General features: G+C 43.4%; 1 protein-coding gene and 1 pseudogene across 3 annotated transcripts in view; one reads left to right on the top strand and one right to left on the bottom strand.

Annotated features, from left to right (window-relative positions):
* Positions 1–4,627: 4,627 nt before the first annotated feature.
* LOC144798340 (male-enhanced antigen 1 pseudogene) lies at positions 4,628–6,135 on the bottom strand (annotated as a pseudogene). The gene has a single exon (XR_013603507.1). The product of XR_013603507.1 is annotated as a male-enhanced antigen 1 pseudogene (transcript).
* Positions 6,136–7,454: 1,319 nt separating this feature from the next.
* Positions 7,455–25,304, top strand: part of LOC144799564 (hydroperoxide isomerase ALOXE3-like) — a 422,558-nt gene continuing 404,708 nt past the window's right edge. Inside the window, exons 1-2 of one of the 2 annotated variants that reach the window (XM_078670935.1) lie at positions 7,487–7,721; positions 18,448–18,652. In XM_078670935.1, coding sequence (XP_078527061.1) covers positions 7,575–7,721; positions 18,448–18,652 — 352 coding nt within the window. In that variant the 5' untranslated portion in view covers positions 7,487–7,574. Of the gene's footprint in view, positions 7,722–18,447; positions 18,653–25,304 lie in introns of both variants that reach the window. The other variant, XM_078670933.1, reaches the window with a different exon arrangement.

Below are 25,304 nucleotides of genomic sequence, written 5' to 3'. Positions count from 1 at the left end.
TATTTTGTTGTGTTTTGACTGGTTGATTATTTTGGTTAGATACTCGACAAATTTTTACTAAGTTAGGCTTATCTGCTCTGTGCCATGGCTACCAGGGTTTGAGAACAGATCTAAAATATTGAAACTGTGTTTTCTACCTGACAGGATTGTGGGGCTTATTGCTTCAGTAGGGCTTACATCCTCCCAAACTAATTGTCTTTCAACAAGTGCTCGTGAAGCTCGGTGTTCTGCTTTCAGCATATGCCAGGGGCAGGGCACTCCTGTATTTGTAAACTGTGAGCACAACACCTCCCAGCACCAGGGATGCTGAAGTCTGATTTGCTATTTATATTAGGAAGTAAGTGTACTTAAACAGATGCCTTAGCAAAGCATGTACTTCTCTCAATCTAACTGTATTTCTAGGTTCAGTGGAGGCTAAGCAGGCATTTTGCAAGTGTGTAATGACAGTTTATGATAACTTAAATGCAAGACCAAGTTTGTTGTATGAATTGCATGCCACCCTTTGTAAATTAAAAATATATTTTAGAAATGTGAGAATACATGTTGGTTCAAATATTTAGCTTGTTCCTTCTTCCATTGACTCTCTCTCCCTCTTTGCATTTACTGTGACATTGGTTGACTAATTGCTTTTAAAACTCGCCTCATCTCAGTCATGAAGGACAGCAGATTAAAATCTTATGACAGAACCCAGCATCTGAGGGGGAGAGGATATGTACTTTTAGTTTAACGCCTCCCACGTCTGCAGCCAGTGGCCATTTTAACAGTGCTGGTTGTCTTATGTAGTATAGTAAGCACAAGTGTCTGAAGATGTTAAAACCATAGGACACTTAACTTCAAGCTAAATTCCAGAAATGTATTTATATCATCATTGTGTGCTAACTATCCCACCTGAGAAGCAATGGATCAGAGATTTTACACAATGTCAGCTACTTGCATAAAGTCATGGAGCAAACTGATTTTACCTTAACCCCTTCCTCATCAACGTCATCCTAAAAGTGTCACAAAGTTGTCTTCTGTCTTCACTTTTCAACAGCACATTATCCCTCTCGCCTGTAGGTAGAGTGGGCAAAATTATCAAAACTATGTTTAGTGTTTCATTTATATATTATATTCCATTTCATAAAATGAGAAATGAGTGACACGAATAAAATGTCACATGTGAAACTGCTCACCCACTATGTTTATGGAAATGCCGGTCGAACATTTATATTTTTGTACGACAACAAGCCGGATTAACGACTAACTTAGTGAAAGTTCATCTTTCTGCATTGCATTTAAAATTTGAAACCCTACATTTTCGCCTTTCGCACCATTAACATTTTTTGTGGAAAACAGTGTTATGGAAGAAAACTGAATTTTCTCATGGCACTTACAGTTCATAAGTTACAATCCTAATAAAGCACAGTGACCTACGAACTGTCATCAAAAAGCTGCATGCAAACTGCATGGTATAGGTTAGAACATTGTGCTTTTTTCCCCCAGTCTTTCATTGTCTTAATGTTGCTAAAAGGGGTTTCTTGGGATAGAAATGCAGTCGTATTAGTAAATCAAACCCATCAACTGCGTTACATTTTAAATCCTGAGTCTGTGCTTCTCCAGACCAAGCACTTTTAAAATTCCGGGTAGTAGTATGGATGTAGTGATTCCTAGGCCTAACATTCCTCATTGTTTTATGTAACATTTTCAATAGACTGGCTTATACGGGTGTGCTTCATTGTTTCTGTATAATATGTGTGTGATGTAAAGCGTTCTGACATCCTACACTGGTATGAGTAGCGCTATAAAAGATATTAAATACATGTGAGAGAGGGCTATGGAGCGATGAGGGGCACCCTTGGCAGGTGGTAGTGAGGGAATCCCTGGAAAAGGAGGTCATTGCAGATGTCGCCAAAAAAGATTGTCACACCAGGTGCCACCCACCCTAAACCCAGCCCTGTCTGCACCTATGGATGCCAAGCTTGGGTTTAAATCCCTCCCGAAAATGGAGCACTACTATATTTATTTATTTATTTATTTATTTAAGAAGCTTGTAGAGCGCTCGGCTACCCCTGAAGGGGTGTCCTGGCGCTAGTGACTAAGGCTCAGAAAAAAAGAATTAGAAATCAGATTTTAGAGAGACGAGAACAGCCACGTTTTCAGTTTACGGCGGAAGATGGGTTCAGAGGCGGAAAATCTCAGGTCTAATGGGAGCTTATTCTAGAGTTTGGCGGTCAAGACACCAAACGCTCTGCCGCCCATTCTGGAACGGCGAAAGCGGAGAACAATCAAGAGCCGAAGACTATTCGATCTCAAGGATCTGACTGAATGTGACAAAACAAGTCTTTTTTTCAAATAATCAGGGCCAGCGTCATTAAGGGCACGAAAAGCAAACGTCAACATCTTAAATTGAATGCGATTGGCAACAGGGAGCCAATGCAGCTTCTTGCGTTAGGATGCTACCGATTGACGATAAGGAATGTTGCCAATCAATCTCGCCGCCGCGTTCTGCACGATCTGCAGACGCTCAATTTGGTACAAGGGGGCACCAGCATAGAGACTGTTGGCATAGTCTAGGTGAGACGTAACTAAAGCGTGAATGATGGTTCTACGGGCTTCTAAGGGAAGGTATGGGAAGATCTTTCTGATCATACGAAGTTTCGCAACGCATGCTGATGTAACCTAATTAATTTGGGTTATACATGATAGTGTGTTATCAAACTGAAAGCCTAAATTGCGAGCTGTTTGGACTGGGATGGGAGGAGGGTTAAGCACAGTTGGCCACCAAAGGCTGGGATCCAACGGAGGATTTTGATTAAAAAACAAAACCTCCGTCTTATCGGTGTTAAGCCTGAGATGATTGGAAGTCATCCAGGAGCATATATTGTCCAAACATTGACGAAAGTTGGCAAAGCAGGAGTCAGAGCGATCCCTAAAGGAAAACACAAGCTGAGTGTCATCAGCATAAGAGATCACCCTGACCCCGCAGGACTCCACCACCTTGGCCAGTGGGGCAAGATATACATTAAAAAACAGAGGGCTCAGGGCAGAGCCCTGAGGAACACCACAAAGAAGTGGTTTACCCCCTGATTTAAAAGGCTTGAGTAGAACCTTCTGAGAGTGACCCTTCAAAAAAGAGTCAATCCAAGTCAGCACCACATCACCTATTCCCATCTGGGTCAGACGGTCCAGTAGTATGTGAATGAATGAATGAATGAAACAGCACTTGTATAGCGCTAACTACCCGGAGGCCTCGTAGCGCTTATGACAGGAACTTAATTAGCGAGGGCTCAAGGCAGGTCAGCAGAGTGTAGCATACAAGTGTGTTTTCAGGGTTTTCCTGGAGGAAAGATGGTTTACAGTTTCCCGAAGGGGTAGAGGGAGAATGTTCCAGAGTTTTGCCGCAGTATGTGAAAAGGAGCGGCCACCCCAGCGTGCTTTCCTGACTCTGATGGGAGTAGCCAACTGGAGGGAACAGGAACGAAGGGAACGAGATGGAACATAGGGAGTAACCAGGGACTGAAGAATTGCGGGGCCAGTGCGATGGAAGGCCTTGTGTAATATACACATGGCCTTAAATTGTATTCTTGCAGCTATAGGAAGCCAGTGAAGTTCCCTTAAAGCATTCCTTGCTGACTGCCATCGGGGAAGGTTGTAAAGTAGGCGGGCCGCACTGTTTTGGGTGACTTGGAGCCTCTGAATGGTGTACGCAGGGGCTCCCATGTAGAGGACATTCCCATAGTCCAGGCGGGATAGTATTAGGGCCTGGACCAGGATCCTCCTTGCCTGAAATGGGAGCAGAGGGAGTACCCTCCTTAGCATCCTCATCAACCCAAAACAGGTAGCCGCGGTCTTCGTAGCTTGGACCGAGAAGTTCAGGTCGGTGTCAAGCCAGATCCCTAAGCTTTTTATTTGGGATTTGGGAAAAGGGGGCGGGCCTAAACATGGGGGCCAGGAGGATGCAAAGCCAGAGGGGGAGGGATTACCTAACAGGATGACATCTGTCTTCTCCCCGTTAAGTTTTAGGCAAGAAGATTGCATCCATCTGGAAACAGCCTCCAGACAGGAACCTAGGGTGCTAGACGATCCCTCCTGGTGGTCTAAGGAGACCACCAGTTGGGTATCGTCTGCGTAGGTGACAATACGCACACCGAAGGGATGGACTATCCTGTCTAGGGGTTCCATGTAGGCGTTAAACAGAGTGGGGCTCAGGGAGGAGCCCTGAGGAACCCCACATCTGAGAGGGTGTTTAGGGGATGCCACCTCGCCTTCGAAGACCTGAAAGAAACGGTCAGCCAGGAAGGATGTCAGCCATTCTAGGGCTGCGTCCGACACACCCATGTCCGCCAGGCGTTGTAAAAGCGTGACATGGTTGACTGTGTCGAACGCAGCGCTCAGATCTAATAGAATGATGGCAACCTTTCCACCCTGGTCCAACACAGTTCTTGCTTCCTCCGTTACCGCTAGAAGAGCGGTTTCTGTTCCATGTCGAGGGCGGAACCCTGTTTGAGAGGCACGCAGAAGGCCATTTGATTCCAAATGGCTCATCAAGGTGTTATTTACGTGCCTCTCTAGTAATTTGCTCAGCCAAAGGAGCAAAGAGATGGGGCGATAATTCGCCAGGTTGTTCTGGTCCAGGTTGGGCCTCTTCTTTTTTTTTTTTTTTTTTTTTTCCAGTTTACTATTGTTGTAATTGTTGGATAAGTACATTTGGTTGAAAAAGTCACATCATAACAGAGTGAAAGAGTTGTGAACTGATCAAATATACTGACGGCGCACTGATACAACTAAGTACTGTGTCGCCAATTAATATTGAAAAACAATTCTTTAAGATGAACTCATTTTTCTAACATTGTTTTAAAAAACTAACTAAATAGCTTTCTCACCTGAACACTTTGTAGTTCCAAGTGTTATCTGCACACACTTTTTTACTTTATTTGTATGTTTTATTATATAGTATGTCAGGTGAGAGGTTCACATATGTACAGAACTAAATACAAGGAGGACTGATAACATTTATGGCTGGGAAACAGCTGTGCCACAATCACACTCTGACCCCCCTGGTCCAATGCCTGTTTTAAGGGGCTCCTTCTGCAGGTTGATAAACATTACCTGCTTCCTCGAGAGGTTTTAACTCTTTGACCAAACAAGACTACACACAAATGGCGCTGCCAATCGAATGTCCCGAATCCATCCACACCTGTATTCATCGGACAACCTTGGAGCATCATTGGAAGCGCTCTGCTGCCATCATCTGGCCAAATGGTACCATGAACTCAGGCAAATGAACAAGAGACCCACTTCCCTTTCCAAAGGGCAGCAGAGCCTGCCCCGGCAGCCGGGCCACTTTTACTAGGTGTGCTGGGAATGTGGATTACAACACAGCAAAGCAAGAAGTTCACAAGAATGAACAGTTTACACCAGAGGCGCTACTCCCACCACTGGTGCCGCAAGGAGTCCATGGCCGTCAGGCTGTTCCTTTCCACCCTGCACCAGGGGCGGCAGCATTCTCTCGGGACTGTAGCGTTAGCTGCACCATGTCCTTCCACTGCTCGTCGGAGATCTGCATGGCCCACGGTGGGACCCCCAGAGATGGCAGCTGGATTCCTGCCATGGTCTTCTTAACCAGCTCCACATGCGCTGCATCCATGGGAATCGAGGTCGGACTATCGGTGGCGGAGGCTTCCACTGTGCCCTCGTCATCACTGTCCACAGGAGGGTCCGGGAGGTGCAGCCTCATCTCCTGTAATCTCTCGTGAATGTTGCTCGCCGCCTCCTCCTGGGGTCCCAGTCCCTCGTCCGCCTGCTCCAGGTGGCTGTAATCCCCCCCTCCTTCCTGGCCCGGATGGCTGTGATGCCCAAAGGCACCAGACTCAGGGTCCTGGTTCAAAGGCTGGTAGAAGTAACCGCCTCCGTTCACATTATCCTCCTCTTCCTCGTTCTGCTGCTCCTCTTCCTCCTCCTCGGGGTCGTCTCCGCTCCAGTCACCCATGTTGTCCTGGAGACCCTCGGGTGGACGCTGCTCCCCTAGGTCCTCGTTTGAGTTTGGGAAGATGCGTTCAGGGCCCATGGTCTCCCCCCGCGGAACCACAACTTCCATGCACAGGATGCAGGAGGCTGCCCCGGCTCCGCCGCTCACTTCCGGGTCCTCCGCTGACCCCGCCCCCAGGTTGGGCCTCTTCAACAGAGCCCTCACCATTGCGCACTTCCAGGAAGGAGGTACGGATTTTGTGGTGATGGAGGTGTTGAGGACGTCCAATATGACCGGGCGAATTACGTCCATCACCTTAAGGAGGGTCTGGGGGGATGGCGAGTCGCTAGGTGAGCCAGAGGTGATTTGTGGGATAAGTCTGTCCAGAGCCGGCATATCCAAGAGAGGGATTGTATTAAGCTGACAAGGAATAACGGTAGCCTTGGCGGTATGTCATGGGAGACAGTATCGAAAGCGACGGATAAGTCGAGGAGGACCAACATGGCCTCCTCGCCCCTATCCACACACTCTCGGACCGTCTCCGAGACTTCCAGGAGAGCAGTCTCAGTGCTAAAACCTGTACTATAGCCAATACGTAAGCCCCAGAGCCACACCTGCTAGCTGTGCATAAGCCTGTTTATATTGGCGAAGGCCGAGCAGCCAACATCATAACTACTGGCTTTGCCAATGCTTGTTTTAAGGGTTGCTTGGGTGAAAGGACGGTCTTGCTTTAGGATTCACCATGTAGAAAGACCAGTTCCGGCTAGAAATGTGGATCAATTGGTAAAAAGTGATAGTTATTCCATGTAACATTTGCATATCCTGAGCTGGCCCCTCTGTGACCTCATAGCCCCGCTCCTACTTGAGTCTTTGTCATGGGTGACACCATCAGCTCTTCGTCTAGTTCTGGTTTTAGTAAAGTTACGGTTTGAGTCCATATCACCAAAGACGAGGCACGCCAGACAAGGTTTTCGACAAACAGCCAGGTGCATTCTGGGAGTTATAGTCCTGGACAGCCTAGGTTGATACAATTCAACTAACACACACGAAGAACATATTGTAAAGGTAAACCTCGAGACTGGAGTAATTTGGGAATCATTATTCTATAACTAGAAATATTTTGCACGCCAGGATTTTTTTTTATCGAACTGAATGGTAAAAAGAAAACTTCCCGTCCCAGAATGCAATGTTCTGTTCATAGCAAAAAGGGGGCATAACCGGATCAATGTGAAAGGCCTCTGTTTTGTTGCAGGACGAAGCATTTTTGTGTCAGGCACATAAGTTACCTCAACATATTTTTTGAAAGAATGGAAGAACTCCAGAAATAAATGGTCGATCAGCAAGGGCTCGTGGCATAGCAAAGTATCCATCGGCCACCACGCAAGCAAGGAGCCCCCTTCGGTTGGCCGCTAACAGCGATTGGGAATGAAGCCTCCGTCTCAGGTGTGGCAGCACCTGTTGCGCTCATTAGAACTGATGGACAAGGCCTGAGGATGATGATGGCCCCGCCCCCTGCGAGAAGAGAAGGCAGGGCGCTGGAATCACTCACCACAGCTGAACTGGAGGGAAGGTCAGAGCGGGGTAATATCTGAGGCAGGACGGTGTTGTTGAAGGCGCGCGCACAGACATGGCTCTTTACAAGGTGATGGTGGAGACGGGCTCTTTCCTCTTAGCCGGGACCTTCGACAACATCTCCATCACCCTGGTGGGCCTGCAGGAGGTGGGGGCCAAGAGCAAACTGGACAACTTCGGCAGGGACTTTCTTCCCGGAGCGGTGAGTAGCTGCTTGGGCGTGAGTGCGGGGGTGAGGCGAGGGGGTTGGTTGTAAGGTATGTTGGAGATTTAAAGAGAATGTATTTCGTTGCAGCCGCCCGTGCAGAGCGGGCCTAAATGTAGCCACTGTGCACCACAGCAGGTGGCGCGAGAACTGCGTGGCGGTGGCTCTTGGATATGATGCTTTTGTGTTCAGAATTCCAGATGTCCATCTGCCTCTCTCGCATCAGCAGCCTCGTGTCTCTCCTTTCTCATTCAATGGCTTTGCCATTCTCGGGGACCATCCATAAATGGAGTAACGGGTTCAGCAGCACCCCGGGGCCCAGACCTTCGAGAGGCCCCTCTGCATCAAAGTTATGGATTTCTACCTGAAAAAGAGGGATTGGGCTTATTTGGAATGTTTGCAGCAGGCGCCAATACACGCTTGTAGGTCGCTGGCTCTTCCATGGACTGATTGGTCACTCCTTGTGACTTGCTTGTCTCATCAGTTCCTGCTGAATTAATTGCTCAATTGTATTTGTTATTTTAAAGTGCATGGAGCAAACGTTTTTCTTAGGAGCCCACCTTCGATGCTGCCCAGTACCGAATGCAATCTCTGTCTAGAATCTTCTTCGGGTCCTTCATCTACCACCCTCCCCTCCTCTTTATTACCCTCTTGCATGTGGCTTTTTGCCACTGCCTGTCCCTTTGTCGCGCTTTCCTCACCTTGTCATGGGTCTCTCTTTCTCTGGTTCAAATTCTATTGATTTGAAATACACCCAAGTGAGCGATGCCCCCCCACCTGCCAATGGTGGCACGAGTCCATCACTGCCTGTCTCACCCACCACCAGTTCTGCCTTTTCCTCTCTCTCTAGCGGGCCCACGTTACTCCTGTGCACAGATAAACATGGGTGGTGACCGTCAGCTACGGAGCGCTGCAAATATCCTGACTATAGAAAAACACACACCAACTTCAGCAAAGTTAAAACAAAGAATACATAAATAGCATGTGTAGCAGTTGACCTTCTGGTCTCGGAGTCCTTTGAGAACAGTAGTGCCTCAGATGAAAACTGGCACCCAGAGTGTCTTCCCTGGAACAGTTTTTGTGACTTAGTTCCTAGACCTTGAGGCTGATTATTTGATGCAAAGGAAACCACTGCGTCCTCCTTGCAGTCGAGATGTGGCCTGGTTTCTTCATATTACAGTCTACTAGTCTACTGCAAACTCTTGGGGATGGTGCAGCCTGGCATCTGGGCTAACCGTAGATCGAGATGTAGTGTATTAAATCTAGTCTCGTCTTGATAGAAGTAGGAGAGACTATGGCTGGCAGGTCTTATCTAGCGAGAAAACAAAATGGTTCCTTGGGTCTTTCAGAAGGTTTAAACCAGCTTTGACAAGCGAAGTAACCTGGCAATGAAATGATACATTTTTGTCAATGTTCACACCCCTAGGCTCCACCATAATAGCATGTGATGGTGGCTTACCCATTGACGCTGGTCAGAGGCAGCTCCACTGGAGGTTCCCTCAGACCACCTTTTAAACTCTAAGAAATGATGCCCCATCAATTGCTGGACTGTGAGTAGGCACTCCTGTAGCTTTGTAGCCAAGCTGGGCACTTAATTGTCCAATCGAATGACTCTGTATAGCAGACACGTCATCAGTCTCCTTTCGAAGGAAGGCACTGCTCATAGAGCACTATGGACACCCTTCTCCAATGTATCTCAAGTGAAATTGTACAAGAGAACAATAGTTAGAATATCAAGCTAGGGTTGCCCTTAAACTAATGCAACAAAGAAATAAATGCACAGGAAATGCTATCTGGTTAATTAAGAAATTACTTGCCTAATGCAAATTGTAATAAACCACTCGAAGGGAAGAAATCAGCCAATGTGTAATTTAATAAACCTGTTGTGCTTCTCAATGGTTTAAAGATCTCTAAGTAAATATTTAGCAGAATTAAAGATTACTGTGCAGATAGTGTATTTTTGTTCATTCAGTGCATAGGTCACCAGTAAGTTCTTCATCTGGTATTGACAAAACGTCCTTTCTTTGTCCATGAGGACTATAAAATCAGGAGACCCGTGCTTCACCTCTACAGTGTAATAGACTGGGATTGCTTGGAGCCACACTACTTGTAGGAAAGTAGTTTGGTTACAGGTCCATGCTTTAGGAGTTAGGACCCGCATGGGTGGGGGCACAAAACAGTACACCACCAGTGGCACAGGGACAATGAGGATTCTGTTTTCGACAGACTGCAATCGTTGATATGGAGGTTGCAGTAGGGAGACCATTGACAGTAAAGTTAAGTAGCGATGTGGGTCGTAGTATGGGTACCATCTGTTCAGCTCACCAAGGCCCAGGGGCTTTGCGTGCAGGGGTGCCTTTCAACATCTGAGTCTTGCCTGAGCTGGATGCATCCAGTGGGAGCCTCTGGATGCACACTGCAGACTCTGTTGTGAAGGCCAGGAGAGGTCAGCTAACATGGAATTAGAGTGCGTGATCACTGGGCAGGTGAGCCACTCTGATTTGGACGTTTGGTGCGGAGTAGGCAGGAGACATGGCTCAGCCTGGATCTGGAGTCCTTAGAGCTTATTTCTTTGGGTTCAGGTGCACTGCCCAAGGGAGATTGGAGTCTCTTTTTGAAGGCAGCAGTCCTCCCAGGGTTTTCAAAAGTCACTGACTGCAAGACTGGTTACAGGATTTTCAAAGATGGAGACGGGCTGGTAGAGCTGGGGCCAAGGCAGTTGTCTTCTTCAGGCTTCTCTATAGGGGTGTCTTCTCTCTTGGGTCATAGCATATGTAATTTCCAGGTCTGGTGAGCCACCTAAATAACTAGATTTAGGGGCTTTGTAGGGGAGTAGCAGATGGAACTATGACTCCTGGGGTGACTACACCCTCAGTAATGCCACTCTACCGTGGGAGGGGCATAGACCTAGCCCTGATTGGAGGAGTCTCCCCATCTTCAAGATGGTGGGTACTGAAAGATGTTTCATCTTGACTCCACCTAGGGGTGGAGATGAGAGGTAGGCTTGCCTCCTTTTCTATGATTTCCTGCCAAAAGTGGGTATGTAAACTGTGGGCTGCCACCTGCTGCTAGCAGCCTAGGCTGGGTGGTCACATTACAACTGTGGCAGGCCATTGCAGCATCCCCTTAGAGGACTGGCCCCTCTTTGGTGGAAGAGGTGTGACACCTCTGCCATGGATGTGCATCATTTCTAGTCCAAGAGAGCAGAGGTTCTCTACCCAGGGGTCCAGAAACCTGTCTGTGTGGCTGGCAGCCTGAAACCAGTCCAGGACCACACTACAGTTGGTAGGCTTTCCTAAGGTGCCCTCTGAGAACATGTTTAATAAATCTCATAAAGGCATAAGTGTGGACTTATTACAACAACCTATTTGGTACCAAACACTCATAGTTTCAGTGAAGCTATCATTATGCCGGGGAACTAGAGTTGTCGAGTTTCCAGCCTCTGTATTTTTCATGGCTTCACCTGGGGTTCAGTGCACCCTGCCTTAGGGCTGTGAGGCCTGCTAGAGGGGTGTTTTGCCTATACCTACAGGCATTTATGACTGGCATAGCACCCAGCCAGGGAGCCATGTCGACTTTGTCATTTTCTCACCTCACAGGGGCATGGCATCTGCAAGGGCAGTGGCATGACCGTAGTGAGGTCCCAGGTGATCCTAGGATTTCATTTACTAGGTGCTTACAGGGGGAGGGATACAAATTGTGGGTATGTTTTTAAAGAAGCACTGGTGCAGGGGACCTGGCTGGCAGGGACCCTGTGCAGTACAATCAAAACCAGGAAAAAAGTGTGCGCTAACCATGTCAAGGCACTTTATCACAATATATAGATATACTGAAGGACCGAGTCGGGGTTCTGACAAAGGAGGAAAACATGATTTGGAAAGTCCCTTTATCAAAATACTATTTCGTATTGAAGCATAACTAATGTAAAATTTCATTGAACAACAAATCTACAAGTTGTTTAATGCCAGAACTCCAAAAATGCTCCAACTTGAATGGACTGTTACTATAACAGGAGAAAGAAGATCTATTGGAAATTATAGCTGTTGATAAATGGAACATCCGAGTCTTAATACTACGCCGATAAAGTAGTATCAAAATAAGACCCTTTGGAGAAGTTTGTATCAAACTGTAGGATTAGAAAAGCATTTACGGGTGAGCAAAAACTGTCAAATTTTGCATTGTAATTTAAATGTTAAGGAAGAGTTAGGAAATGGTGGAATTGATGAAGGTATTGATTTAATTAATTACTCAAATAGAGTTTAGGTTAAATACTTGGCTGTAAAATTTGAGATTGGCCGATGTGTTGTGTTTTTGTTAGTGAAAGACTTGTATGTGCAGCACCAGCAGTTCACACTCCCGAACATGTGCTATGACTATCCATAAATCGCAAGGTTTCAGTGCATATGCACTTTTTGTTAATATTGGAATTACTGTATTTAAAGAAGGGATGTCCTATGTAGAATGTCATATGTAGCATTGTCGCGAATTAGGACATTGAATTGGTTGCTTTAGATTGACTTTGAAAGGACATTTAGTGCTGATGCAAGCTGTGTGAGAGTACAATTGGTTAAGAAGTCTGTATACCTCATTTATGATAGTACCCTGTTTATGAGAAACTGATAGTTTCCGCAGAGGAAGCTTATAAAATAGTCTCTGCAGAGGAAGCTTATAAAATAGTCTACAAATTGTTTAGAAAAGAAAGGACACAAGGACAATCCCAAGGGTGTTAAAAAGAACTGGAAAATGATAGTGAGATTGTAAGCTACCAGTTGGAAAACAGTTCAGGTATCAATTGCTATGCAAATGTTCTGAATGTACTGTTCCATTTAAAACATCTACGACAAAACAGAAGTTTTCCTTATATTTCTGTCTCCTCTTTCTCACCCTTTTAAACCTTCTTTTCACTTGTGGAAAAATCATGAGGTATAGTCACCACTAAGAAGTAATGTTTCATGTTGTAAAAAAATCAAATTATAGGATTATGGTAGTTAAGTAAAACGATTGTGCAATATGCTCTTAATACCGTGTACTATGTGTTGGTTTTGATGGGATCTTGTCTACTGTTTACAAGCATATACCCTATGAGTTACGAAATCATGTGTCCTTTATTCAACCCATTCACTCAAAAGATACGATATTGATGAAGTATGTCCGTCAATATGTATGATGTAGTAAATCAACTGTTACGACCGTATTTCGCCTTATCTTTCCGTCTCTTTCTCACCCTTTTAAACTACTTATTTTCACATGTGTGAAAATCATGAAGTATAGTCAACACTAAGAAGTAGTGTTGAGTGTTGTAAAAAAACCCATCAAATTATAGTATTCTGGCCATTACAAACATCTTGAAGGTCCTTCTCGCCACTTTTGAGAATTAATGATCATAGTTGGATCTTCTGTAATATTGCTCATTACAAGATGGACACAATTTTTGATATTGCACAATTGACCAGCATATTTGCTCGTGCACCAATAAGACCTCTAATAAGGTCATGTATAAGCGAGTATTACAAGAAGAATTTTACATCCTATTGACTATTTCTTCTCCCATTCAGAGAGATAATTGACTGATGTATATCCTGTATTACAAGAGGGCTGTGACATTTGTTACAAGAAAGAAAATTACGCGCACATTAGACCGTGCTGGTATAAATAAGAAACTGTAGACCTATCTTGAAATAAATGAGGTTCCGTTATAGCCCTGATGCTCGTTTCAGATCAGTAAAACTTCAACGGGAAGTACTTGCAAGTATAAACTTGGCTGCTAATCCAGTAAAATGGAAATTATCCTAACATCTTGGACTTGGCGGATGCAAAGCAAATATGTTTCCACCAATATTCTACTTTGAAAAATTATCTGAAATCCTCAATAGAAGTGAAACAATTGTTTAACTATTGGAGCACAATAGGAAGTTGTTTGACTGCTCATCAGCAGGCTATGTCAATAAAGAAACCACTCATCTCCATGGTTCTTCCTTTTTAAATGCCTCCAGTATGCAAATGCCAAAACTCCATTCTACATCTTAAATGCATGCACTCCCAGATCACTACAGCCACTCGCACACACCCACCTACAGACTCTCAGCAGCACTCACTCAACCAACCACTCACAGAAGCACTCACTCAACCACTCACAGAAATACATAGGCACTGACAACCAATCACAGACCCACACAGCCACACCACGCCTACTCACAGACCTATTGAAACACAACCTCACTGACTTACACACCCACACAGACACTCATGTCCTTACTCACACACTCCCAAAGGTTGCAGTTGGGGGAAATGCATTTAAAAAAAACTTACAAATTCACTGAAACCAATGTTAAAGGGATGTTCTAGCTACGCTCGGGTTTCAATCCTACAAAATCATAGAAATTCAGCAGTTAGTTTACTGAGCTAACTATAACTTACTCCCTACAATGCACTGCACAGGCCTTGTATATGACATCACTCATGACCTGGTCAATGACATTACTGATAACCTCATCCACAGAACCACTCCCAAACCCACTTCTGACCCTATACAACCTCTCATACACCCACACAATGACTTGCATACCCATACTGATACGCACACAACCACTCACTCAACCATAGTCACTCACACAACCATTCACGAACCCATAAAATCTCTTACCACAGTAACTCACTCAACCATACAAGCACTAGCACAACCACTCAGCCACTTACATACCCATTCACATATCCATACAAGCACTTCTACATCCACTCACTAATCCATACAGCCATTTACAGAGAAACTCCAACACAGTCACTCGCACACCAACTCACTTAACAAAACATTCACCCATACAGGTAATTAAACACCAACCCTTACCACTGCACCTGAGCCAGTCACACTCGTTCCCTCACCAATACAGCCACTGATTCGCCCATACAGCCACTAACGCACTCGCCCACACACCACTTATTCACTTACAGCTGCTCCTACCACCACTCACACCCACTTATATACCCATACAGTCACTAAGACACCCTGTCTCACATAGATACATAGTCACACAGCCTCTTATAATATGTTAGAAGTAGTATCACTCACTAGTAGTACACCTAGGACCATAATATAGATGCATAATGCATTTCGCTGGGAGCTCCATTCAAAAGGTGCGCCCAGCTCAATCCATGAAAATGTCCACATTATGGTGAATTCAATGCCCCTAGGGCAGCCGTAAACTCTCCCTTTCATGTGAAACATGAAGCCGCTGCTTTAAAGCTGCTCTGTATTCACAGCGCAGGCAGCAACCTACCTACACTTCCTAAAGGGGGGGTGGGGGTCCAATGGACCACCCCATTCATCCTACCAGGGGCTGCAATCAGGGGGTGCACTGTCCATGCGCCCCCCTGAGAGCATATTTGCACCCACGCTGTATTACAGACTGACACCGGTGCAGAGGCAGGGGCAAATATTCCCTCATTTGCATGGGGCACGCCATATGCAAATGAGTGAACGCCCTCTGAAGATGGCGCTATCCGTTTTATTAAAGCGGCCATACAAGAGTCTGTGGCCCAGTCTATAATACCAAAGTGCCCTGGGGCACGTAAAGCATGCACAAACACCCAGTGTGACCCCAGGGCACTTTCATAATATGGTCCCTAGTATATGAACTTAATTTTTGTTTTACCTCCGTATATATGTTTAACAATCAAACTCTTACAAAATACTTAGTTACTGGATGATGTTGCTAACCATGTCGTGAGTGAGGTCATAGCAGTGCATTGCAGGTGCGTAAGTTAAAGTTGGCTCAGAAAACAAGAACTGCTGAATTTCAATGGTTTTGTAGGAGTGAAATTTGAGCCTCACTATAACGTCCCTGTAACCTTTTAATTATTTTTTCCAGTGAATGAGATAAATGCATACACATTTAAGCTTTTGAGTTACGGCATCATAGGGGTTTTATGTAGTATTGGCTAAGGCTGTAGGGAGGGGTAGGGGTATAGTTTTTTTTTTTTTAGTTTTTTTTTAGGGTTGGGGTAAGGGTGTAGGGTGGTAAATGTATTTTAGGGATCGGTAGGTGTATAGGGTGGGATGAAATGAAGGTTGGTGGGAAAACTCTGGTGCACACTTGTGTATCACACACTGTTAGCTTTTATACAATTTTCCAAAGCGCTGCTCAAAGGAAAGTTGTTCACCCCACACCCTTAATATATGCAATGGTGTATACCCTGACAACAAAGTCCTTAAGCACACAATTAAGTAGAGCACAAACTCCAATTCATAATTCCACAGTTCAGTGGTGTCGCGTTCCTGATCTTTATTGCTTTACTGCCAAAACCTGCTTAGTCAATCGGGGGTCTTGCCCACAACTTCATCAATGCTGATATTATCAAATGTATCTCGTAAGAGTAAAAGTATTCACAAGTCTGGTCGAAACTTTCTGCGAGAATAAATCTGGAACAATTGGAAATTTTGAGTGCAGCGCTTTTTTGTTCTTCAAAGTTAAATTGGGCTTTGATTCGGCCCTGTGTTTGCACACGCTGTTGTGTGCGCCGCGATCCGAATCAATTGTTTGGAAATATATATGTATGTATAGTGAAACACTTACCCTAAATAATGCTTACCTGCGTGGTAAAGGCATGCGTGCTAATGTCGTACAACCAATTTCACAAAAGGTGTGATCTGAGTAGTTTTTCTGACCTGAACACGTACTTCTTGGGGAACAGCCAGGGCTTTCAGTGGGCCGGGTCCTGCCAGTTCTAAAAAAAAAAAAACAGAAAACTTGCTCTTAAACCAGATTAATATATTCTGATTCCAAAAGCCTGAGCCTCTTCTTTCGGTCTCCTCCTTGTGCACTTTTCACGATCCTGTCCGTTCCAAATAATGACAACAAATTAGCATTCTGATTATGTACTCTGGGACAGTGCCTGGCCACCGGGTAGATCACATCTAGATTCTTTTTTAGCTCTGTGATGCTTGAAAATTCTTTTTCACAGGTCAGATCGTATTGTCGACATATATGTAACTGCATGGACACTATAGAATCTAAACCCAATCGCTTCCACATGTGATGAACGGCGTGTCTTGCCCATAGGTATGGTACATTTTATGGTTGTTGCTCTGTTTCCAGGCCTTGTACCTTCTGCATTTGTTAAAACCTTCCTGTTTGTGTAACCGATCTCTGCATCTTAAATGCTTCAGTGTAGCTGTGTTCTAGACTGTCCCTCCGATTTTAGATTTTCGATGTGACCAAAGTGTGGGGGACATTGGGGGGACATTTTCTTCCCTATAATATACATTTATTGTTCTACAAAGCCGTTTGCCAATTTACCAATATTCACCTTTTAAATTTATACATTTTTATGGTAGGCAAACTTCTTCAAGCCTTTTTTGTTTAACAGTGGGGTAAATCTCCAGTCTTTTATAAAAAAAAAAATATTTTGCAGTGGGACGGAATAAATTTTTTTTTAAAAGGTTTGTTTAATGTGTAGTACGCCCACAAACCCCTGCTATTTGGGCAGTGGTTCTAAACCTCTGGCCATGTTTAGGCTCTTTTTTTGGCTGTATTCATTTCTAGCTTGTTTCCTAAATGTCAGGCTGGGTCATGCAAATGTCCTCGATTGTACACATGGCAATGATTTGATTCCAAATACACACCGTTTTACAGTGATGGGCTTTCTTCAGTTATCACTCTTTAAAATTGCAGTCTTTAAACTCATACATTTAGATAATTTTTGAACATCTAGTAGAACTCAGTAAATGATCCACACAAGTGTTAAGAGCCAGTAAGTACAAAGTAGGAGTTTGTATTTTTTTTGTATACAATACTAGACATTACAGCAAGAACTGATTTTGTGTATGGCATTTTTTCCACACATGCCTGTATGGTTAGTGTTTTTTCTTTTTCTTTGAATGCACCAATGTTTTTGAAAGTCTTCAGCATAAACCTGGAAAATGTCTAAAAACAAGGTCCTATGGAAGGGCCCTTGTGACTTGTTTGACAGTCTTGCGCCCTCTCAAGTAAGGGTTATGCAAATTTAGCTAACCAACCAGTGGAGGCATTGCCATAGATTTTCCTTGATCTGGAGCTTACTTAAATAGTCTTTCTGAAAGGGTATTGCTCTTTTGCTCTTTGCTCCTCTTACCAGTAACTGTGCTTTTTATTCTGATGTGACAAGTCTTGCCAGTGGTCATCTGTGAATTAAAATCCTTCACAGTATTGCTCTTGAATGTTAAATGGTCTGCTCCGAACTGGCCAGTGTCATTAATATTTTTAGAAAGCGTTTGGAAAATAACCAACTTGTCTACAAAATCGAACAAACTCCATTTTAGCAGTTATGTTAACTACCCACACTTCATAAGACTTTATTTTCTCTCTGAATAACCCGGTATCCAGTTCTTGAACAGGCTTTTTCTAGTTACTATTGCATCAATTGTTTGGACACTGGACCCCTTAGGACTGCAGGGGCAAATGGAATTTCAATTCAAATTAGCAACTGAGACTGCAAAAACAATGTCTTGGTAATCAAGTTCTGAGATGTAAGTAGAATTCCTTCCATGGTTGGGCAATCTAAACACTTGTTTTGGATCTGATTAACTTGTAGTAGTGAGAGTTTTCCAAATGTTAGGGAAGATTTAGAAAAATATGGGAAATTGAGCAATGTGATTCTTGATGATATTTAAATGTCCTAGTGGCCCGAACATCTAAATGAAACATTGTATAGTAAAATACTTCTGTGTTTTTTTAAATTTTATTTTTAGACTGACTTGTACCACATTAATGAAAAACAGGACTTGGGGAAAATTGAGCTGATCCGCCTTCACAAGGAGCCCTTTTTATTCTTCTCCGAGAACAACTGGTTCTGCAGTCAAGTTACTGTGGAATCTCCTACGGGAAAGATCTACCACTTCCCCTGCTACCGCTGGATCGAGGGATACCTCACCGTGGAGCTTCCTGAAGGGACAGGTAGAGCACTACTTAAATTATAACATCGCACCTAATTCACACACCCGATGTCTTGCTAAACTTGATTTTTGGAATTTCTAGTTTATCTTGTTTGCTAATCTATGTTGGCAAAGCTATCCCAACATAAATTTATGTAGCTACATTATATAGGCACAAGAATTGAAACACTTGAGAAAAATCACACAAGTAGTATCGAGTCTAAAAAGATACCCTTAAAGTCATGGAAAACATTAAAGTGGATGTAGTTAAAGCAATCCAGTTTTAATTACTTTTAATGCATTTACAACAAACCAATGCAATGGCCTCTGTTACCCAAGCTTGCACTATTTCATGCAACCAGAGTTCTCTCTAAGATTTCAGCTGAAGCAAATCAGTTTTCTTCACTGTTTATCTGAGGAGTAGGGGAGCCTTCTTTGGTTCACTTTTTTGCAAATCATTAGGCACTGCATGTGTATTTCCTGATAATTGAGATGTAAGAAGACCAAATTGGATGTCCGTCTCATGAGTCGAGCTTTTGTTGATACAGCATGAGGATGAACATTTAATACCATCCTATTAAAGGGTTATATGCACCCCAACCTAAAGGCAAAGAAGACCCTCCTTCTATTAGGATGCATCTCATTGAGTCACGACTCCTCTAGAGACATCGCACTGGCTGGCTATGCCAGTTTGAGGCAGATGCATAGTTCTAATTCAATTACTTTAGCAAAATTATGACTAAACCATAGCAACAAATTAGCTTGAAGTGATGCTGCTGCTGCTTTATGGAACTGCAGATAATTTGTGATCAAGGGATTTGAAAAAGGGGTTCAGAGGCTCCTACCTTTACATTGAATTGATGCCCATCTTGGTTTTAAAAGGTAATTTCATAGTACCACGTTTTGAATATCATTGGCTCCCAAAGAATCAATTTTCATAAGTTGTGACTAATTAGTTTAAACTGTCCCAAAGTTCAACCCAGTGCAAGGCTCTGGCAACAGGCCAGGCGGTACAAGGCACAACCTCCAAGCTTTGCAAGGTTCAACTCTCAAATGATTTGTTTAATAAAACTTTAAAGTTTAATGTTACCAAGGATTTGATTTAATGGTGACCTGTTCAACAGCCCTTTGTGGCAGCATATTTTCCTGGATCCTGCTCATTTGACGATCTGCTGCTATCACCCAAGGCCTCCTGACATCAGACCCCTCAATCACCGTCCCCGCTCCACACTGTGGGTATAGCGAAGCCTTGGGGCAATTTGGTCACAAAACAAAAAATTGGAGTGCCAAATTCAACATAAGGCTCTCAAATATTCCAAACTTTACTGACTTAGTGTAACCTTCGCCCACCTTTTTGTAGGAACAATTGTGTTTTGCAGCCTGAATGCACTGTTCTGCAAAATTTATAGCAGATCATATCTACACATTCCATACACTAATAAGCCGCAAATGGGGGCGTGCTGGCTTGCTTTCACAAGTCTCATAAAGCTCTATCTCAACTGGGCATTTTGGCCTTGCTACTTAAACTCGTTAAAGTAGCATTGGGTGTTCATTATACAAGGCAATCTATGAATTTTACAGTGTTAAAGTAAATAACCTGAGATGTGGTGCTTTAATACATGTGGTATAGATTTGCTGTCTGGGCTCTATTCTTTTTAATATTAACCTAGAAGACACAATCAGTCTGTAAAAAGAAAGCCTGTTGTAAGACAACTTCTACCAGGCTGTAAATTTTTTTCTTTAATGTGCTTAATGTTTAGTACTCCTATTTGCCACAGAAGACTTCCAATTAATCCTAGACATCCAATAAAAACTAACCGCGTGTAGTTCTAAAATCAAACCTAGAGAAAATCTTTCAGGATAAAGCAAGAAACCAGAATGCAACTACACTTTTTAAGGACAAACCGTGAAATCGATCTTTCACTGAATTAGGGAATTTTACAAAAGCCATGGATGTCCTTCAGAAAACAATTCCAACATTTTATTATAATTCTAATTATTATAAATCTGTTATAAAAATATGGTTAATACTTCATGGTCCCCTCGTGTATGGCAGTGAAGGCCTGGAACATACTCGGAGCCAAGATTTTGAGTTTACAGAACCTCAGCTGAAAATATGCATTTACCATTTATACACCTTTGTATACCAGAAGTAGAGGCAACAGATGGTTATGGATGAAGACATTTAACATGAACAGATGCTCGTGGGTCTTCATTATTGATGCAATATATTTCTTTATTGGGCATTTCCAAGATAGCCAACACGTTTCACCTTACAAAGGCTTCATCAGGGCAAGAGATTTGAATCACTGGGGATGCAAGTATCTTCTTGGTGTGAAATAAATACTATCAATGTCTAAACACATGGGGTTCAATATTAGGTCCTGCTTAAAAATTAGATCAATCAGGGGCCACTGCGTATATCATCCGGTTATAGAATCCGTGGCATGAGTCCAAGTAGATTAATCATACCACAATCATGTGGTTGTCAATCACACAATATCTATGGGATAGTGTCCAATGTGTGTTCCTCTAAAACAGCACTCTTACGAGGAACAGCTGCAGGTGCCCTAAATTCAAAAACTCCTTTTAGTCCTGTTGTGGCCGTGTACAGCACCCCAAATTCCCGTTATGTATACGACAGTGTTGGTTGGACACTATCCCATAAAGGTTGTCATTGAGAACCACAGGTATACAAACGTGTTTTATATATGGTCAATGTGCAGTGACTTCTTTAGGCAGTGCAGCACTGAAATTCTTGGCTGCATCCTTTGTTTACCATTTATGCACCAAAAGTTAACATTCATACAGACAAAAACATGACTGGTAGCTCGTACCTTCGAGCATAAGAAAGGTGCACACATTTCAGGTCTTTTCTAATACATTTGCCACATGACTGTCCTCCTCCAACCATAAAATGCAACCGGAATAAAAAAAAACAGATCTTTTAGTACTTCAAGACAGGCATAAAGAACCGAAAGAGTAACATACCTTGACACTAGTGGATATGGGGCAGATTATTAAAAAGAGGGTACAGCCTTGCACTGCATTTACGGAGAATAAAAATAAGACTAATCCCAAAACTAGGACTTAATATAGTGTAGGTGCCTCTTGGTTTGAAATGAAGAGGCACAGACTCTAGAGGAGCTGAAAATTCTAAGCAATGAATCATGGATATCCTGGAAGATGTAACTCCCCTTCTCACTCCACTATGTAGCAATTAGAGGCACTACATGTGTGCGACTTCTTATTTTGTATTACTAACCTACTTTTGTAGCAAACTGTGACCAGAGTAGAGCTTCATTCCCCTTCTATCACCCACATTACAGCAGCAGAAGATTAAAGAAGCTGCCCCACCTGCCAACAGTAACTCACTACAGTATTTTTTCATGTTACGATTTCGTTTTAGGCTAACTTGGCTTTAAGTATTGCAATACTTTGATTACATTTTTAAGGCCATTTTAATACACATTGCAATATTTTTTCCTAAACTATTAAACACTTGTTCTACATACCTGTAACAATGATAAATGTCAACGTTAAATCAAAATACAAAATGGCTTCTACTTTTTAGTTGGACCTCGTAGCTGACTATGTATGTAACTCAGAGGAAGCCAATGGTTTTCTATAGCGTTTTTTTTTTCTTTCATGTTTAACTCCTTCCAGCCAGTGGATGTTGCCGCCGTAATCCCCCCTCATGGTACATTTTGAGTTTGTGTACAAAAGGGAAATTAGAAGTAATTCCTAACACTTTAAGTAAGAAATGTGTGATATTTACCACCAATGGGTGGTAGCTTATTTGAGCACATCAATGTTTTACCATATCTCCTTTAGGCCATCACTTGCATATGAATGCTAGTGTACAGATTTTAAAATCTTTGTTTTAACATTCCCATGAATTGACAGTGTGGGCCAATTATTCCAGAACTAATACTAGACGGTTTGTATCTGGGTGCAACCAGTGTCCATGGCAGGACATATTGGACATTCAGTATAAAGGATTAGTTATCTTTTTTTTGTTTTCGTTGTATACAATATTTCAAAACCATAATATTGTATTCATTTGTCTGTTTTTCCTAAATACCAAGAAAAACAACGTAACTTAACCTAACACCCCTAAACTTGGATCATGTCCTACAGCCAAGGCCATGAAGAATCATGCCCTGCCCTATATCTGGAGTCTGTAATGTGTTTTCCATATTTAATGAATATTATGTAAAGCTCTTTCCCTGATGGGAAAAGTTGCATCGATGCAAAAAACATGTACTATAGAGTTCATAAAGTTTGGCTTGCATTATTTTACCAGGGAAGATCTCCAGATCACATGGATTTAAGATTTGCTGCACCAGTCAACCAAATTCTTTAATGAAGTTGTTATTGTTATGTTAAAAATGCCAGCAGACTATTGCAGGAAAACCCTAAAGTTGTTGAATGAAGGGTCTTCTGTTCTTGTGGCTCACCTGGGAACATTGAACGGCTGGCTAAGATTTGAACTGTTCCATAGAATCAAATATTGGAAAGTAATTACATGGTACGCTTTAGAATCTATGAAAGCAAATGTTGTTGTGTAATAGGTGGTTGGTCTGAAGCTGTGATTATCTCAGCAGGAGCCAGAAAGTCAGCCTTACCCGGACTACAGTCCTGATGTGGATTAGGGATGAACAACCACACTTTTCTAGGATCCAGCCACACTCCAATTAGGACCTCTTTCTCATGGATAGAGGGACCAGCATTCAACCCTTCAATTGGTTAAGGTGAACATCAATGCTATATGGCAAACAGGTGGCACAGATCCGTCTAGACCACAGTAGATAGAATGAAGGGAGTGAAACATACTTTATTTAACAGGTAATGTAACCATGCTGTGCAAAATATAATGCAAGTTGGGAAAAGGGTGTGCATAACGGCGGGAGCCACCAACCTTGAAACTGAGGGGAGGCCCGGGTTCTAGTCTCGGTGTCTGCTCAATATTCTGGGCAAATTACTTTGTTTCCCTGTGCCCAACAAAAATTAATGAGTCCTTGTGTAATGTAACTGGTGCTCATGTAAAGCAGTCTAATACCTTTGGGTCGAGTTGTCGCTATAGAATACTACAAAAAAAGTGGTCGCTAGTAAATCATTTATTCTCTTGGTGGCTACAGAACTACACCACACTGGGAGCAGCACAGACACCCACCGACAATGCACGCAACCTGGAGTTCAATCTAGACTCTACTCTCTGCATGGCAGAACAGGTTAACCCGGTCTCATCCTCCTGCTTAAACACGCTCCAAGATCTACAGGTGGATCTCCACCAAAGCAAAAACAGTCACACAGGCCCTCGTCACAAGCAGGCTGGACTAAGGAAACACACTCTACGCAGGAGCTCCGGCCACACTCCTGAAATGACTACAACGCATTCAGAACACCTCTGCATGCCTGATCCTCGACATCCCTCGCAGCAGCCACATCACACCCCACCTGAGAAACCTGCACTGGCTCCCCGTCAACATCACCTTCAAGCTCTTCACCCACACACAAGGCACTACACAACACCGGACCAGCATACCTCAACCTTCACCTTCTACACCCCCCAAACGCCAGCCCCGCTCTGCCGACCTCACCGCCGCTGCTGAAGAGCGAACTCCGGCAGCAGATCGTTCTCCCACCTCACCACCAAGACATGGAACACCCTCCCCATCCTCCTACGACAGACCCAGAACCTTCTAACCTTCAGAAGACTACTCCAGACCTGGCTATCATTGACTGTGCTAAAACACATAGAACGTTTGTCCTAAATGTGTATATATTCTGTTTTGGTGAAACCAGTCCATGTTTAATGTGGTCTTGGTTACAATGAGAGCAGACTCCTCCACTCAAACTCTATTCTCGCTTCCCCTGCAAATTGAAAGCATATCTAGTGCCTGGGTCATCTGCCTCGCTTTCAAAGCCTGAAATGACTTATCCCACCACATCAATGCCACCTCATTTCTTGACTTCTCAAGAAACTGAAGATCGGACTATTCACCTAGTCTCTGTCCTAGCTTGGCCCACACATGCTTTCCAGCACCACAATATCCTCGGAGGATGGGGGGGGGGGGAAGAGTCCAAAACCACCAATAAAATAGGCCTTTGCACCCCATCTCCTATGTATTAACTTTATACTAGTAATCTCACAAAGAAGCACCTTGTAAGTTTCCCTGACTTTTATAGAGCAATAGGTTTTGTGTGTAAGGGAAGATTGTTCAGCGCAGGGAGAATTTCAAAGTGAAATTTCATATCCTTACCGCCATAGCTTTTCTTGCCAAAGCCCAGCTGACTCTTCAAGAACATTCCCTCAGAACTCTGTAATGTACTAACAGCACAGAACATTGCTAAGGAAAATCTATAAAGGTGCTGTGCGAAATCTGTGTGTGCACAGCAGTACACCACATTGTCATTGAATTAGTTCAAATGCAGGGGACATAGGAGTGTAGGTTCTATAAAGGGGGAAATAGGTTAGGATCCAATCTAATATTTGTTGAAAGCATTTCCTAGTAGGGAGTGTGCCCCACCTGAATCATAAGTGTTTGGTTCAATTCACAAGTCTGGGTTGATGGTGCTCCACAATCTGGGGTACTGCACTGCCATGGATCCATCATGTTTTATGCTCCTTAATAGGCCTTCATACATAAAAAGGGTGATTTATGAGATTT

Source organism: Lissotriton helveticus, chromosome 12, assembly GCF_964261635.1.
Source record: "Lissotriton helveticus chromosome 12, aLisHel1.1, whole genome shotgun sequence".
In the NCBI taxonomy this organism is placed as follows: Eukaryota; Metazoa; Chordata; class Amphibia; order Caudata; family Salamandridae; genus Lissotriton; species Lissotriton helveticus.
This window is presented reverse-complemented; position numbering and strand designations above follow the sequence as displayed.